Source organism: Hippoglossus stenolepis, chromosome 12, assembly GCF_022539355.2.
Source record: "Hippoglossus stenolepis isolate QCI-W04-F060 chromosome 12, HSTE1.2, whole genome shotgun sequence".
Lineage (NCBI taxonomy): Eukaryota > Metazoa > Chordata > Actinopteri > Pleuronectiformes > Pleuronectidae > Hippoglossus > Hippoglossus stenolepis.
In genome coordinates, this window is record NC_061494.1 from 1,166,099 (window position 1) to 1,185,101 (window position 19,003).

General features: G+C 39.3%; 1 protein-coding gene across 1 annotated transcript; it reads left to right on the forward strand.

Moving 5' to 3' along the window:
- Positions 1-5,114: 5,114 nt before the first annotated feature.
- On the forward strand, positions 5,115-7,146 carry soul2 (heme-binding protein soul2). The gene is made up of 4 exons (XM_035172246.2): positions 5,115-5,302; positions 5,403-5,535; positions 5,878-6,028; positions 6,496-7,146. Exons 1-4 carry the CDS (start codon positions 5,180-5,182, stop codon positions 6,665-6,667), a joined length of 579 nt encoding a protein of 192 aa, XP_035028137.1. The 5' UTR covers positions 5,115-5,179; the 3' UTR covers positions 6,668-7,146.
- Positions 7,147-19,003: the final 11,857 nt, after the last annotated feature.

The following is a 19,003-nucleotide window of genomic DNA, read 5'->3' on the forward strand; positions in this document are numbered from 1 at the left end:
AAAAATATGCAGAGAAGTATATTTATGTCAGGAAGAAAACACCACCACTGTTGCTAAATCATCCAAAATGGACACAGTAGATAAACCTGTGAAACACTTTACCTGACACACTCAAAGACAGTCAGGACACTATGAGCCGTGAACAGCACAGAAAGGTCATCGTGGTGATATGCACACAGCAGAGGTTGGAGGTGTATTTAGGAGTGAGCCTTTCTCTCTTCTTCATATCGTATGTGATGGATGGTACAGATGAGAAGTTTTCAGGTCCTCACTCAAATTACAATGATCTCATTTGCATAACCTCTCATATTAGGGTGGAATATACCTACATTGAGAATATAACACTATTTCCATTACTCTTAGATTTGTTTATCCCATCATGCTGCTGAAGTTCAGAAGGTATTTGTTTGTTCACTTAAAGGACTTACTCAGCAAAAATGCTGACGAGCAGTCGCTGTCGGTCAGCGTCATTTGCTTCAAGGAGGTTTCAGTGGAATAGAACCCAGAAACCCTTGGATAAACCAGACTGAGTTCTCATCCATGCTAGCAGCTTGGTGAGGCTGTACTTCAAGGTTCAAGGTTTCTTTGTTAGTACCCGAAGGTAAGTTTGTTGTGCAGATAGGGCACAGCAATCCAAAGTTCTAAACAGAAAACAAAAGGCAACACAACATTAGTTTAAAAAGGATATCACACCTTATCAATTCATAAAACATCAAAACAAACACTCTTAAACAGACCTCAATACCATAGCAGACAGCAATGGAACCTAATACATACACATTATCTCAAGGCACTTTACATAGAAGGTCAACACCTGAAAAAATGTAGAGAAATCCAACAGTTCCCACAATGAGCAGCTCTTTGGCGACTGTGGAGAGAAACAACTCCCTCGTTAACAGGAAGAAACCTCCAGCAGAACCATATAGAGTTGGCCTTAGGCTGAAGCTGTGTGGAGTACAGCACTGACAGGTTGATTTCAGACCCACCTATAAGCTACTAGCCCACTCTGTGATCTGGTTGCTGGAGTTTTTGTCTGACAGAGACAGGTTACCGAACCAAGACACAAGGGAAAAAGACAGATTCAATAAAAGCTGAATAAAAGAGGGTCAGCATGGTTACATCAATGTTAAAACAGGAACATTTTATATGGCAAGACAAACGCTGATAACCTTTTTTGCTTCGCAGTTCTTATTAAAGGTTAATTTAGAGTCAATGACTGTCCCAATATACTTAGAATCTTCAACACACTCCACAGGCTTGCCTTTGATGACTGTAGAATCATGGGTGGGAGCATGCTTTCTAAAATCAATAATCATATCCTTTGTTATGATACGTTAAGCACTAAAAAAATAATCATTACACAAACTGATAAAATCATTAATAACTGGGCCCTGGCCAGACTCATTGTTATGTAGCATACTCATGGTATGATAATACCTGCCAGTCATGGCAGCTGCACACACATGCCTCTACGTCTGTACTGACTAGCATGTTAATCTTTTTAACCTGGGGACTATGCCTGGGTATTAGACTTAAAAACTGGTGGGTTTGTTCCATGTGTGTATTACATCACATCACATAGTGTCAGGGGTGTTGTCCTCTTTGTATTTTGGGCTTTGAAATAGATTAGATAGTGAGGATTTTTATTTCAATTTCCAGTGCCTGCTGTTTGTTTAAAAAGGTAGCTCTGTTCATCTTTTGGTAATATTTATTTCTTTGGGGCAGCAGCCTTTGGCCCTTCACCTTTTTATTTTTTCTGATCTGATCCTAAACTTTTGCCAAACAAATAACTTAATTTCACCATTTAAATCTGTTTTTTATGTTTCCCTTCCCTCACAAGCTAAGAGTTGAAACACGGGCCCTGATGCACCGCATCACCTGAATTGGCATTAAAGATAAGTAGCAGTCGAATGGCTGAATGATGGCATGTAAATAATACACTCAAACAAGTACACTATCTATCTATAGCTTTGCACATGAGCTCAGAAAGGTGGAGTGTGGTAAGACCTATTGTGTTGTCAGTGGTATGGGCAACACATGTTAGTTTTGTTCAATTTGTGACAGAAAGCACGCTGAAGACACAGGTGGAGCAGCAACGCAGGATGGGTTGGATGATACTATTGTACAACAGAATGAGAAATGGGGGAGACAGAGTCATCTAAGTTTCCAGATGATAGTCTTTGGTGGCTTCTTTTTTCGTATGTCCTTTGTGTGCTGTTCAAATCTGTCGACCATCTCATTGGTGTCATTGCTGATCTGGGTTGGGTTGAGAGACAGGCTGCCAATAACCTTTTTTTTGTTTTACTGACATTGAGGTGGATGTGATTATTCTTTTGACGTGAGCAACAGTGCTGTGATCATCCAATTTGGAGTTGTTGTCTGTAAAGTGGAGCCTGAATTGCAGCGTCATCTGATTATATGAGGAGGGAGGTTGTGGATGAGGGGCTGGTACATTCATTGGTATCCAGCATGTAAAGAAAGGGAAATGACCCTGCACAGTAATGTGTAATTTCTAAGCTTTAAGTAATTCATTTCTTTCTTATTCCTTTTCTTAAATGGTAAATGGTCTTTTTATCTCACACACTATTCTTAACAATCTTTGCATGACACACTTATAAGCGTCAGCACGTCACTGCAGGTCCAAGGACAGGACAAGATAAGATGAGCTGAAGTGCTTGCCACCACCGACATATTGTTTTGTAAGTGTTGACAATGCATGACTCAATGGGAGATAATGTGTGACCCGACTTAATCCCTGATGTCCCTACTTTACTTTGCTCATTTACCCATCTCACATGATGTGTTGTGTTTCCTATGCTGATGCCAAACGCCTCTGGACAACTCAGTATAATGGATGTATGCAGAACAAATTAGCCCAAACTGACATCACATACTAACGGAGAATTGAGCAACATAACTGCAGCAGATTCATTTTTTTGAAAGCACTTGTCTAGAGAGGCACCACATGTGAAGAGAAGGATTTGTACTGGGGACACAATCAGACTAACATCAAAAGCTGTGATTTCTCAATTCAACTGATCTCTGATCTCTGCTCTCCACTGTAAAACACACACTAGCAATGTCACCGTCTAAATAAAACTAATGTATTGACTAGTAACCACTAATGCTGGATACGTGCAATAACTGATAATCAGTAAGATGCAAAGTGAAAAGAAAGACCAGTGGTAATCTATTAATAACAAAATAGCTGAACTGTTTTGCAGAATTATGAAATGGTGGATAATATGTTCAGTCTAATTTGTCTGACTATCCCCAACAGACACTTGTCTGTGAATGAAGTTAAGGATTAGACTTCACCTTACTGGCCTGGAAGTGACTCTCAGGTGGTATCAAAACAGCTGCTTGGAAGCTAACTCAGGGTAAATTCTCTCATCAGTGAGACCAGCAACAAGTCCTGTCAATAATTTATCTGTGTTGTTTAGTTTAGGAAGTCTTGGCCTTTGGCACTAATGTGGATTTCTCAGAAGGCCGACGGGGTAGGCGCGTGTCTCTGACAACTACTAACAACTCTTTGTGTAACTCTATTGGCAGCATTCATATAAGATAGACCTGGAAAAAAGAAAATCTAATCCTTCACTGTTTCTCATCAGGGGCAGACCTCAGGGGGCTCTGACAGCAATATTCTTGAAAGGGGGCCATGAGGTGCGTCAAAGATTCAAAAGGAACTTTCAACTTGCAAAAATATGAGGTCTGGAACATTGAATCTAGCCTGTTAACCAATGTGTTATCACCATTGTTACAAATTTACAGAGGATCTGCTTAGTTTCTAGCATTTAGACACACACACACCCTTCAGTCCAAATTTATTGGTGTGGCTGTAATGCATACATTGCATAGTTGCAGCAAGTTGAAGAATGTTATCACAAAATACACATTCATAATAGACAAACATAATTAGCCAAAACAATATCCTAAAACCAGAGGAACATGACATGGGGAGCTGGGGCAGGACCAGCAGGTGTTTGATACCAGATACCAGACAGGGGAGAGTATGCACCTCATTGGCTTCATCACAATCATGTTGTGAACATTTCAAATCTTTTATAAGTCTGTGAATAAAATAAAATGTCACACCCCAAAACACAGAACATTTACCATAATTTGCCTGGGATAGCATAAAACAATGTTTGACCAAACTCCATTCAAAAATCTACTAAATCATTTCTGCTCGGTTTTATTCCAAAAAGTTACATGCTGCAAAACTACTAACAAATGTGACACAGGTTGTTTTTTTTATACCTTGCATGGTGGTGCAGTGGATAGCACTGTAGCCTCAAAGCAGAAAGGTTCCTGGTTCTATGTCCGTAGGTTCTCTCTGGGTACTCCAAAGACATGCAGATTGGGAATTAGGTTGATTGGAGACTCTAAATTGATGGTAGGTATGAATGTGAGCATTATTGGATGTTTGTCTCTTTATGATGGATCTGTGATACGCTGGCGACCTGTCCAGGGTGTACCTGCCTCTTTGACTCCAGTTTCCCCTATGTCCCAATAAATGGTATGGATAACGGATCTGATGGATACATTTGTTCAAATATAATTTCAATTCACTTGTCTATTTTGCTCCCTGAGAAAATAACTGTACAGTGAAATCAAATGTGTTATTTATTATCAGAAAAGACAATTCATCTTCATTTCTATGATGTGAAAAAAAGGTTGAGAACCACTGCTTTAAGCTGCTGCTAGATCAAATGACAATTAGGTGAGCTCATCATTGTGAGCTCGTAAAAAACACATCATTATATCAAAACACCATGAGTACATGTTGTTCCCTTCCTTCCCTACATGTCCCTGATCTAATCATAGCAGGTTGGCCTTAATCTCATTTACAGTTTGCACGGCCAAGTTGAATCCTTGTTGAAAACATTAGACTCTTCTCTGAAGTGTAACTGTGACCTCATACAATGCAGTGAAATCAAGGAATCATTCAGGAAAACACATTTATCAAATATATATTGACTTGTGCTGATGAGAAGTCTGATTTGCTTTTCCACAGAGACCTGTAAGTGAAACTATGTGTAGCGTTGAAATGCCTTCCCAGAAGAACAATGTGGGAGTGTCTCAATGACCTGATAAACTGGAAACTTGAGGTGTAACATTATCTGAAAGCAGCATTGGTGTTTGTGAAGCTGCATCTGTGGACTTACTTCGGAGTGTCATGGAGCGACCACTGTCTGTGCTTGTAGCTCTTGTCCTGGTGTCATTCTGCGAAGGTGGGAACACTCCAGAATGTTGTCTTGGCAAACCATGTCCCGAGTACCAATTGGTTAATAAAACCCAGGTAGGTTTTAGAGCCGTTCACACACATCATCGGAATGCTTCTTTTCTTTTCATTTCTGTAGTATGTGTTGAAAGACACTTTATGCTTCTGCTGTGTACAGGATTTCGAGGAGCGTCTATATGTTGCCACAAGCTGGATTACCACCACAGTCAAAACGAACAACGGACTAGGTGTCATGGCTGCAAACTCGAAGCTGAAAAATTACTGCAAGAAACACAACCATGCAAGCCAAGGTTGGATACAAATGTTTTCAGTCACACTGTGGTTTTGTGTTGTTAAATGCTCATTTGAATATCCAGTAGTCCAGTTAATGTGCTGTGATGAAAGTAAAACTGGAATATCACTTACTTAGTTACTGCTGCATGAATTTAAAATACAAAATGTGAGAAGCATTAAGGCTAAGGAGACTTTAAAACTACACTTTTATATTGAGTGCTTCTGTCAGTATTTTAAAGTCACTTTTACAACCATGAATGTTTTGTAACTGGTGACAAGATTACAAAAAATGGTGTGGGTTGTGTAGAAAATCTGTTTGCATTCCTCAAGGTTTTTAGAGTTGTGTTTGTCACTTGTAGATGTTCCGATCCGTGTAGACACCTGGCCTGCACTGCTCACCATTAATCAGGAGGGTTCCCTGTCCTGGTTTATTCCTCCTGGTCCCATGCCTAACATCACTGATGAATCCATCAGACTGGAAACAAGACCTGAGGCCACTGTCTACGTCAGGTGAGCAGAGGCTACATTTATCTATCAACTCACTACTTTCTGCTTTGAGCAGATTTCACTCATTTTAAATTTTTCCAGAGAACCCACTCCCAGCCATCTACCCACCCCAGACACCAATACAACCCCAAAGAAACCAGACCTCAATAAGAAAACTAACAAAAACAAACAAATGTAAAAATAGAAGAATAGATCTAAATAAAAAAGAGAGTTCAAATGAGAACAATGTCGTGTGGGTGGGGCCAGTGTGTTGCATCAGGCACCAATGTCAGAAAATGAAAAGTGTCTATACAAAATTTACTTAGTCAAATAACCTTCGTGGAGCCTGTATTACGTACCGAGTTTGAAATCCCAGGAGATCTTACTGTCATCTGTTTTCACTGAACGCAGGAGTATGTCAAGTATGTTGATGTGATCTGAAACTAACAGTGATTCTAATGCCCTGTCATTGTTGTCCTGTCATTCAAAAGGGTGTTTGCTCGAGCTCAAGACCTTAAGACTGGTAGGGATACTGCAAAGGAGCTGCGTGATGCCTTGACCAAAGCTGGGAAAACATATGATCTCCATACTTTCTCTGGGGCTGCCTATGGAAATTACTTATCTTCGAATTACCACAATGAGGTCTGGATCTATGCTGCCTGATGACAACATGCATCATCAACTGAACCCAGTAAACTATACATCATATAATTTACATGTGTTCTCCAATCTTATCTTCTAAATAAATCCACTTCACTCTGAAGTTAAATGCCAAACAAAATTTTCTTTTTTTTCTCTACACTGTCAAGAGTTTGCTGTACTGTAAGGTCTTCAGATGATGTTTATTGTTATTTGGTGCTATAGAAGTCAAATTGAATTGAAATGAAGTTTCACAGGTATGCACTGGTAAATTCTATGTAGTGCATCAGTGTTTTGCTGCTGAAACAACAGACCACAGAAATCTTCTGTTGGATGACAAAAAACTGTTTCAGGAATGTTGTGGTATTTACGTACAGCCACTTTTTGTTAATAAGTGACGATATTTATTGTCTGCTAATGCTTATTTCTTAAAAACATCTGGTGTTGATAATATCTCTATTCATATACCCTTGCCTTTTCACAATAAACTGTTGACAATTTTATCTTTGCTGCCAAGTGTTGTTATTGTCACAGGTTCATTTCTTTCTCCCTGTTGAATAGTTCAATCAAGTACAGGTTGCACAACTTCTTCCTCCTCACTGGTTAGACTTGTTTGTGCAAAACCACGAAGCAGCGTTGAGGGCAACAGCCAGATTGTGTTTGACACTGTAAAGAATGACTTCCTTTTTACTAATGACACAAAGTTTTGGCTATGGACCTTCTTTCTATTTCTACGTAAGAACAAGCTCTCCCATTTTGCCAACATTATTCCTTCATTTCACATCAACATTTCTGGATGTTTTCCCTTCATTTTCTGTCCTCTCTCTCAAATAGTCAATGACGTGCAGATTCACTCACTCAGACTCCCTCTGTGCACTCACCAAACTTCTGCTCTCTCATTCCTGCTCTTGCTCTTTTGATTTTGTGGAATGACCCTGTCCAAATTCTCCAACCAATAGAATGCCAGCTATGTTGTTGACCAATGACATCATCACTTACTGTGTTATTTCTTAGAGAATGTGTCTTGACAACTGTGCCGCCAGTGTTTAAAGGAAAGAGTGATAATATACTGTATATACACACACTATACAAAACAGGAATTTCTAGAAAGCGAAGCAAAGTCTTGTTTCTGGGAAATTAGTCTTGTTTTTTGTCTTAAAAAACAATACCTTAGTGATCATGTTTTACATTAGAAACGTTAACTAATTTTAAGAAAATATATGTAACTTTGATATAATAAGATATCACAACTGTTATTGAATAAGTTTTAATTAGTAACAAGCTAAAACAATGATTGCAAACTAACCCAGCATAGGAACAAAACTGTTTCCTCATTTTAGAAGTAAGACCTCTCAATTTTAGAATCCTATGAAACGGCATTAATTAAAGTTTGTTAATCAATTTGTATTCATTTCAAATGAGTAGGGCAGAATGTAAGAATGGAGCCTGCCACTCCACAGTTCACATATGAAGAGAATTGTTTACATACTGGTGTACGCAACACATACAGAACTAAATACAAATAGTAATTGTCAAGGTGTGACACTAGAATAACTGGGACTTTCATTTTGTGACGGTGTATTATCGAAACATTTCTTCTCAGTCTGTTAATTATTGATCTGCAATATTAAAATCTGTTTGACTATGGAGACCGTGGTCTTTGTCCTAAAAGATAGATGATGGTGGCCATGAATGTTCAAAGATATGTTTCTTATAAAAAAAAGTTGCTTATTTTTCAGGGGCTGATACACAAACAGTCCAACTCCAGGGTCTTAGTGAGTTATTAGCAGAGGTCATTACTACCGAGTCATCAAATGGGTGAATTTATATCTATTAATAAAGCTGAGTGGAGTCATCCCTCACCATCCAAACAGCTCCTTGATCAAAATAACCCATGGAATTTTAGTTTTATTCAAATGTGGAATGAATTTCAAATCGTTGAATTTTAAAGTGTTAACATATGATCCAGGATTGACACCAAATAAACATGAGATTGGTCTTCCAGTGGGCTCACAGCATAAGAACAAATTCAGTTTGCAGAATCTAGACCAGATTCTTGTAAATCAGGGGGAACGGAGCAACTCCAAATGTGTACAGTAAAAAAGCATGTTCACAATAAACTGTTGACAATTTTATCTTTGCTGCCAAGTGTTGTTATTGTCACAGGTTCATTTCTTTCTCCCTGTTGAATAGTTCAATCAAGTACAGGTTGCACAACTTCTTCCTCCTCACTGGTTAGACTTGTTTGTGCAAAACCACGAAGCAGCGTTGAGGGCAACAGCCAGATTGTGTTTGACACTGTAAAGAATGACTTCCTTTTTACTAATGACACAAAGTTTTGGCTATGGACCTTCTTTCTATTTCTACGTAAGAACAAGCTCTCCCATTTTGCCAACATTATTCCTTCATTTCACATCAACATTTCTGGATGTGAGCATAGTTGTTTAGATTTTGGTTTTGTTGGCCTCATTACTATGTCACAAGCAGAGTAACATCAAACTGTCCAACACTTTTACCTCAGCAAATATTTTTTGGGGTGTGTCTATGTACAACTCGGTTACATTTTCTGGTCAACTTAACTCATTCAAACAGTGATGTAGCGATTGAGTGTTGACTCATGACTGTGTAATTACTTGGCGTTTTTTCCACTAACATATTTATTGCAGTAAAACTTTGACATCTTTGTGAAGAAGGCTTTCAGATAACTAGAGCAAAGCAAATGATCATAATGGCACTTTTACAAATCCATGCATATTCCTTCCATCTACTTGCTTCCAAACCAAGGATTAGAAAAGGGGAAAAGGTTACATTTTGAGGTGTGGAGCTAAATTGTCCAACTCTGCCTTCCCACTGGCTGCAGCTATTATCTCCTCAGTGGGAAGTCTCAGGAAAGTCAAGAACACGCCCAGTGGTGTCTGAGTTAATGTTGGTGCTGCTGGTAGAGTGAGAGGCACAGCCAAGCGAGTTGCATTTGTTCTCATTTATCAGGCGCAATTCGCATTTAACTGCAAAGATAGGTCTCAAGTCTTGGTTCCTGTGTGACTTTCCTGACTGCAGTTGGGACGTTAAGGTGCCATGATAAATAAACTCTATCAAATTCCTCTGAGCCGTTGGGTCGATGTGAAGATGCGTTCTACTCTGTGCAATGAATGCAGTATTTTGTGTGCTTGGTTCGCTTCTACATATTACAACACCTCCAGCGCATGTGAAAAAAGTGAACATTGGCACAGGAAGTTCAGAATTTGGGGGTGGAGACTTGATGCAGTTTGGGGGGCAGTCTAATTCCATGAGCTCCACCACTTAACGTAAATTGGGGGTCCAAATCTGAAATGCTAACTGATTCACATGTGTTTCAAACAGAGGTAACTCGTAAAAAACTGTGCTTCTGTGATATTTTAAATATTTTTCTGCATTGGTATCCACCCCAGAGAGCCAAATAATGTTCAAAAACACAGAAAGGTTACATTTACGTAACAATTCCCCTTCAAGAGTGAATATCCTGAGACATTTTCACCTCAAACACATTCATTAAGCGAATGAGATTCTGTACAAATCTAAGATTGGACTACAGAAAACAACATCAATAGTTTTTAATAATATCTTCCACGTAACTCACCATGTACCATTTTGGTTTTTGTGTGTAAAGTATCTGCAGTGAATATGACTGTATTTTCACTGGACACACACACACTCTGCCTTCTGCAGTCAGTCAGTGACAGCTCTTGCATCTGAAACCTCGATCTCTGGGTCAGGAAAATTCCTTTTCTTGGTCTTTCTCTTGGCTGCTGCCATAATTCACTATGACGAACCAGCAGACTCGTTTCTATGCCTCAACATTCATAGGGTGCCTTTCACTGACCATTTATTGTTGAATATGGGCAAGTAGAGGGTGGGATGTGAGCCTGATCAACATACTAATTTTCAGGTGGACTGTAATTTAAAAAACACATTCAAGGGAAAGTCAGTCATCAATCATCCGTGATGATGTCAGGGAAAGGCCTGAAAAGGCCTGGAAAGTACATGCTGAAGAGATGTGGCTCATGTTGTCTCTTGAGTGTCCATCAGTATTATTAGTCCAATATTGCAACAAACTGTGTGTACAATAGATACCAGCCACATTAGCTGCACTACAATTCCAACACCAAGTCCCAATGGCTCACAAACAAAACAAACAGTTTAACACTTGAAACATTACAAAACTTGAAGATTCCAAGTTTGAAGTCATGGAAAAGTGGATGTGTGAGTGCCCTCTGGAGGACAGTTGAGTTAGATAGTAGAAGTCATTGTCAGCCCTGAGGGAAGACACCTGCTCTGTGGAGGAGAAAGCTCTGGGAATGCAACACACACACACACACACACACACACACACACACACACACACACACATTTATATTTATCATTTTCATTATTTGTATTTGAACTGTCAATGAAAAAGAAAATCGATAGATGGTCTTGTGTGTACAATGGGTAAAGATTCCTGACGCTGAGAGTTAACACACTGAACACTATTAATACAACACTAACATACAGTACTTATATGCTAAAACACACTTTGACTGATTGATTGACTGATTGATTGATTGATTGATTGATTGATTGATTGATTGATTGATTGATTGATTGATTGACTGATTGATTGATTGATTGATTGATTGGTTGATTGACTTAATTTCAGGCACCCACACAGATGTCCCCCCACATCAGACCATCCCACACCCCTTGCCACCTCCATCTTCAGTATAGACAAAGGTAGCGACAATTCAAATGAATTCATAAACAAATTACATAACCATCTAAATTAGGAGCCAGGGTCACTGCTGCTCAGTTAGTTATATAATCTTGGCTCATATATTTGTGTTTGCATAATACTCGTATGTTATTTCGTTTTCTTGGACAAATAACTTGTTAAAGGTGTTAGTGGGAAGTCTTTACACTGGTCACACAGCATCGTACGTGATGCTAAAGCAGTTCATGTTACTGCTGTCCCATTGCAAGTGTACAGTGTTGATATAGACTTGCATGGATTATATGGCATTAGTTTGCCCACACTGGGATTGGTGCAGGATTAGTCAACTCACTTGAAAGGGAACACAGATTTTCTCAGTCATACTGAATCTCTCTCTCTCTCTCCCCCTCCCTCTATGTTCATCTCACTGTCATGTGCACAAACACATCAACAAACAGTTCCCTGCCCCCGGTCCCACAATCACAGGTCAGGAAACATGCTGTGGGTCTACACAGACAAAACTATAATACCACACTACTGAACAGTGTGAGGCAGATTATGCATTTGTCATATCAATCAATCAATCAAATTTTATTTGTATCGCCCATATTCACAAATCACAATTTGTCTCATAGGGCTCATATGAAATTTGTTTGTTACACATCAAATCCTATTGAATATAATTGTGTTGTTATCCACAGCCAGTTCGTGACAGCATATAGCTCAACATCCATCAAGTGGTATGGTTGTTCGGTGTTTGTGTTTTTTTGCAGACTAACCAGAATCGATTCATGAGCAGTGGTTTGCACTAAGCTAAACAGATATAAGGAGCACCATCTAAAGACTGAAACTCCTCTACAAACTAAACATCTTCTTCTGTGAGTTATTTAGTGTAAAATGCTGAAAATCTGTTTTTCTCGGTATGAAGAAACAATATGATTATCACTGTATGTCTGGATATATTTTTTTCTCAACTCTCATCTCTCTTGCACAACAGCTCTTGATCTAAATGTAAACTCTTTATGAAACATCAGGAGCGGGTCCTCTCTTCGGAGGCCTACATGTTTTTTACAGTCATCCAAACTGGACAAACTTAAGACCTTTTGAGTTTTTATGACAACTGAAGGCTACCAAAGGTTCTCTGTCATGTTTGGAAGGGGAGGGTGAGGTGAGGGGTATTCAGCTGCACCATGCAACTTCACCACTAGATGTCACTGAATTCAACACACTGAAACTTTAAGGGACTCAGGAGATCCAAAGCTACGGCCAAAACAGTTTTCAACTTGCAGGACTCCATAATGATCTTGCTAACACAAGCTGCTTCTATCCAACTTGGAAATTAAAGTGTCAGATCAATAGAGTAGACCAACTATTTAAATTCAGCAACCAACTGCAAGGAGTTAAACATTTCTAGCTTTACATGAATTGTATTCAGATAGTCTTTCGACTTATGACTTATGAACTCTGGAACCAATTCTAAAAATGTAGATCTTCAACTCATTCAGTTCAAAAGAGGCTACTTCCTAATTTTCTCTACATAACACAATCAGCAATCTACAGTATAAGTAATTCCACTCCATGATGCAATCTGCACCCATTTATTTAACTAATAATTTTTTTTCTTTTCTTTCTGTTCTGAAAATGGTTTATCTGTGAAGCTTTAAAGTCGTCCCTGAAAGGAAGGACAGTCCTTCTGAAAGAAGAAGACCTACACCCACTTTCCCCACTAAACCCAGTTCGGATCACTTGAATAAGTTAGTGTGGCTGTGGCTGAGGGGGTCGAGTGGTCTTCCTCTAACCATTTGCATGCCAAAGTATCCTTGGGCAAGAGCCCCTCATAGACAAAATGCTGCTCATAAATGCACTGTGTGAATGAATGTATGGCAATGTACTGTGAAGTGCTTTGGACTTGAGAAGCACTTATATAAATACAGACCATTTAATAGTTTAATGATGCATTTTATCCTCTGCTTATTTGTTCTTTAGCCTCCATAAGTCCTTTTCCCAACTTTTTTTTACATCTCTTTTTAAGGGCTAAGATGCTTTGTAAATTTCTTTTACCTGGATCACATCTTAACTGTGAGGGCAAATTCTTAGGAAGTTGGTGGTTGGTGGAATTGTCAAATAATAATTCTAAACATTTTCTATGAATTCATCACTAGAAGCAACTTATTGTACGAGGGAACTTTATGAGTACTCCTCTGTTCAGGTTAAAAAGTGATGTTACTAAGGTGGGAATTAATGATTCCACAAAACTCTGAGGCGTGAGTGGACTGCAGGTGTACAGAGGCTTTAATGTCACCCCACATTTGTTCAAATGCCATGCTTCATTTACCAAAAGTATTTTTACACAAAATGTTTGCAGCCAACAAATTAATATTTCACTTTAGATTTTGTGCACCAAAATTATCTCAACCGCTTTTAAGGTACTTGATTGTGTTATTTGTGGCGCCCAAGCTCAAAATGTCACTCTGGGATTAACTTAAAAAATAATTTGAATACACAATGAAATGGGACATGGGGTTCGCCGACCTGCCCCTATATGGATAAAGTTTGGTTAGTTGTAGGCACCACACTATTTGGTTGAGGTTAAGGAAAGATTGTGATCATAGTTAACTGAAACACACCCTCTATTTCAATACATTGAGTGGTGCTGCATTTCTTGTGTGTTTTTTTCCCAGCTGAATTCATCATGGTATTATACGGTGTCTCCTCTATACCTTTTGTGTTATTATCAGTCATCGAGTTGCCCAAAGTTCCAAAAATAAAAGATTATAAATCTGAATACAGATCAGCTCAAGTCTCTATTTAGATTATTTTACTCTTTTGCATCATCCCACCATTCTCAATGCTCCATCTATTTTTAGCCATATCTTATTCTCTGTGAGATGATTCTGTTTTCAGAGTGTATATTTTTTAACTTATGTCTTTTTATCATTCATTTGAATGATGGTGGCACACCCTTCAAAATCGTTTCTACTAGAATCCCCCCATTTAATGTTTCACTGGCATTTCTCAAGGCTGTAGTGGCTCTCTTTGTTTATTGGGTTGGTATCCAGTCACTCTTTCTGCTTGAGTTTTGAAGTGAACTTGGAGCTCTTATAGTTTCTCAAAGATTTCTGCATTATTCAGTCACTGCTTATCGCATCACCAGCAAACTCACAACCGAATATGGCCATAATTCGTCCTAATGTTTTTCATCTCCATCAGAAATTAACCAAGACCAATGGCTACTCAACTCTGCGCCCTCATAGTTTAACATAGTCAGCTTTTCTCTCTGTGTGTCAAATGGCTGGATTTGTGTCTCTGATTAACTCTGGGCCCATAACCTGATCACAGAGACAGCTAGCTCAGCATTTCTTGCATGCACAACCAAAACTAGACCGAAAAAGATTACAGAGGAATAAACATATACTGGGGCATCAGTCCTGCTTGACCTCACACAGAACTGTATTGACACCTGACCATTAACATATACATGCACATCACATGTCAATACCTGTGTATCTGATTGGCTGTTACCATTGCCCATCGCATAGAGTCCACATTAAAACCTCAAGTTTGTCTATGTGACAAGAATCAATTGAAAATACATTTCCACAATTGAGAGCACATGTTTATATTCCACTTTGATGATGATGATTGTTTTTGAATGAGTCAGTTTTATAGTGGTAAATAAATATTGTGGGTGTGTGCGTTGCACAAGCACTAATTTCTGAAAGCATACATATATCGAGAAGACTTCTACATATGACAGCACACCCTGCTCTTAGCAACTGAAAGCATGTAGTTGCATTAGTGGTGCTTCTTGTGAGAATACATAAATGCTAATGTGCCTGGGTCTGGGGGTGTGTAAAAAAGGCCTAGAGTATGTATCACTCCTCTGTGTTTATATTGATTCACCTCCTACTGCCTGTAACACTGTGTCTCTATACACAGACTTCAAACACCTGAATCTGACCATCTTAAAGGCAGCACAATGTTTTTACGCCGAATGAGACATAACATTTATGTAAACCTGCAGATATTGGAGGTCTTTTTAAGAAAATGTATTCACAGTTTTTCTTCCTGCTGTGGTTTTGTGTGTGACAGCAGAGGAGATGATATGTCAATCAGACAGATTATCCTGGCATTAAATAAGCTCATTTATTCAAACAAACAAAAAAGGTAACCAATGGGGTTGGGGGGGCAAGTTAATGCCATCTATAGTAACTGCAACTACCTAGTAATTCCACAAACATCTGTCTGTCTGTCTGTATGTATGTGAAATGCATATCATATTCATCTTAAATGCTTTACAGATGGCATGTGTATTTTTAATGGTCCCAGAAAGTGCAATTTTGGTGCCATTTTGACATTCAATATGTTAGATATGAATAAAAAAGAATTAATAAACAGGCGACCAGTGCTCTGTAGCAGTCAGTGGGGGTGGAGCAGTGTGCCTTCAGTCTGTGGACTGAGTTGAACCGCTAGATCCTTTTGACTAACAGATATTCACAGGTGCTGATCTCTGTCATGGCAGCAACATTCATAGAATCACTTCCTCTTAACAAGTTGTCTTCCAAGTAAAAGCAAAGCGTTTGTTTCGTTGCTGTCGTGCTTTGTATCAAGCTGAATTATTGAGCTTTTATTTTGGAAAAAAGTGAACTTGGGTCGGAAGATTGTGTTGATTCCGTGACAGACCTCTAAAATACCTGACATGCAATTTATGAAAAATAACACCAGTTAAGTAAATCACTCAAACTTTTATATAAGCCACACACATGAACAGTAATTAAGCAAATTCAGTTTAATTTTATGAAAACACTGACTATAAAATCTTCACTGCAGATAAAGGTAGGATGCACACAAAGTTGTCTAACTTCACTCTGCAAAATAGACTGTGTATGAAAAGCTCTGCAAACAACGTCCAGCACAAAAAACAATAAAAAGTGAAATATATTGTAAAAACAGTATGAGAAGGACTCACTAACAACAAGGAAATTCAAATGTAGCTCTGGAGCATTCACACAGTCCAAGCAAACAGGCCATTCCAAATAGGCAGGTTTACAGCACTAACCACTCCAAATCACTTAGCTGTTCAAGGGCAAAGAACAATTGTTGGAATTTAGAATTCAAAAATTATTGGTCAACCATCATTATCCTACCAGAAGGAAGCATATATTAAAGGGGACATTGTATGCCCATTTTACCACAAGTTGATATGGTTCCGTGGGGTCTTAATGAAATGTCTGTAACATACTTTGGTCAAAATACCACAAGGATCATATAAAACAGCACCCTTTTACCCTGTCTAAACAAGCCCTCCACAGAGTGACCTGTTTTGAGTGCCTGTTCCTTTAAATGTTAATGAGCCTCCCCCTCCCCCTCCCCCTCTCCCCATGATTTTAAACGATATAAATTACATATTTTATATGATAGAAATTATCAAATATGCATCCCATACTTTGTATTCCCTTCTGTTGTCCTGGATGTTTAATTTTCCCAATCACATAATTAAATGTCCCCCTCTGCCCATCCACTACAAGCACACAAGCAGACAGACAGAGAGAGAAAGAGGGGGGGGGGGCTATGAAGACCATCATTTACCCCGAACCCCGACATTCAACGGGTACAACAACAAGCGGAGAAAGCAGAATCGCGGGCTGACCAGCGCGGAGAAATGCGCGTCCCATGTGAACAGCCAGGCGGCTGCGCGCTTGAGAACGGCGCGGCGCTTCCGCGTCCGGTGTAAACCGGAAGCTCATTCCAGTCACTCAAGCATGACGTTTCTGACTTAGAGGAACCATAACAAAACGCACAAGTGTTTTTTTTCCAGAGTTTTTGGGTTGGTAGACATGCCAGATACCCACATTAACGTGTAGAAGCACTAACAAAGTGGAATTTTCATGATATGTCCCCTTTAAGTAAAAAGTATCATTGTCAGCACTAACCTTTGGAACTTCATGACTAACTTTTGTGTGCATGAAAGAGTCATTCTTAACATTAAAAAACAGGTATACAAGGGCGGACGTATAGCTCACCTGGTAGAACTGCCACCCCAATGAGGCAAGGCCTCAACCTCAACCTGCAGAGGCCCAGGTTCGATTGCGACCCATGGCCATGTAGGCATGTCCTCCCCCACTCTCTCTCTATCCCCCTTTCACAAGCTTACTCTGTCCTATCCAATATAGGCGATAAAAGCCTATTAAATACAACTAAAAAGATTAAAAGCAGATATATATATATCTGACAAGTATAACTTGAACCAGCCTGGCGTGGTTCATTTAGCCCAAACCCAGCAACAAAATATTGTGTTGAATTCAGTGCTAAGATCTAGCAGGATGAGACAAATCCATTATCTTGGGCCTGAGAAGATTAATGGTAACTATCACCAGTGCTATTTGTGTGTCATTATGTACGTTAAATACCAACTGAAAACCTTTGCACAAACCACTCTTACACAAATAATCATGTAGCTGGTTTGAAACATTGCAGGAAGATTTTCAAACATTTAATCTTTAATTTAGTTGGATCTTCCACCACTAGTACTTGATCAGGTTTGGTCATTGCACTGGACTAACCTGGCAAAAGTGTGGAGAAGAGCCTGTTTCTGGGACTGGAGAGGAAGAGGTGTAAGATAAGATAAAGATAATCCTTTATTAAACCCACAACAGGGAAATTGGCCTAGCAAGGGCAGAAATGCTGCCCCAGCAAACTACTCCAAAGAAACTGGCCAATGGCACCACAGAGTCATAAAAGCATAATGATAGATAGTAGCAACCAACAGTGGCTCGGGCAGAGAGAGGCAAGTTTTTAGACACAACATTTACATATCATCAGCTTTTAACTAGGTGGAACTTTATAGCAAACAGTAATTATTTCAACGTCAAGCGGATGAGGAGTCTAAGTAATTATTCCTTCAATTGTGGCTCTGTATTTGGTCCCTACCAACTTCTAAGTGAAAATATCTGGCTCTTCAGCAGCTAAATGCACCACTATATTCAACATTTAACTGTGTCTACTTTTTGCTGCTGAGCAGGTAGTGTGCAGTGTAAACACTATGAGAATGAAGAACCGAGGCAGCAAATACAAGTTGTGAGCCAGACAGCTAAACAATAGACCAATTTGAAGGGAAAGTCACTGTGGTGTCATTGCAATTGCTTGTGTATTGTGGCACAAACAAGTGGAGCGAAACAGCCAATATGGGTAAAAATAATACATAAAGCATTATTGAAAACACCCTTTTGTTAAGTGTTGATTTTGTTCGGAGCCCAAAGCAGAGACTGATACAGGTGAGTAGATAAATAAAGAGTTTATTGCTCAACAAAAAGCAAAAAAGTGCAGGCAGTGGAGGCAGAGAGCAGGCTGGCTGGTAGAATCCCAGGGACGGCACGAGTGCTGAGCACATGGAATATGTAGGCGAGCGGCAGGGCACAGGGTGACCTGAGTAAATGAAGAAAATAACACTGGTGAGGTTCTTCAAAAAAACAAGAACACCGAAGATTCACAAGGAACAAACACGCAGAGCAACTACCAAACGAGACGGAATTATCTGGCAGAGCAGAGGAGTGAAGACCAATATTTTATAGGCAGGTTGATGACTTGAGTGGAAGCAGGTCGGCCTTGTCTGCTGCAGGAGAAGCCAGCCACGC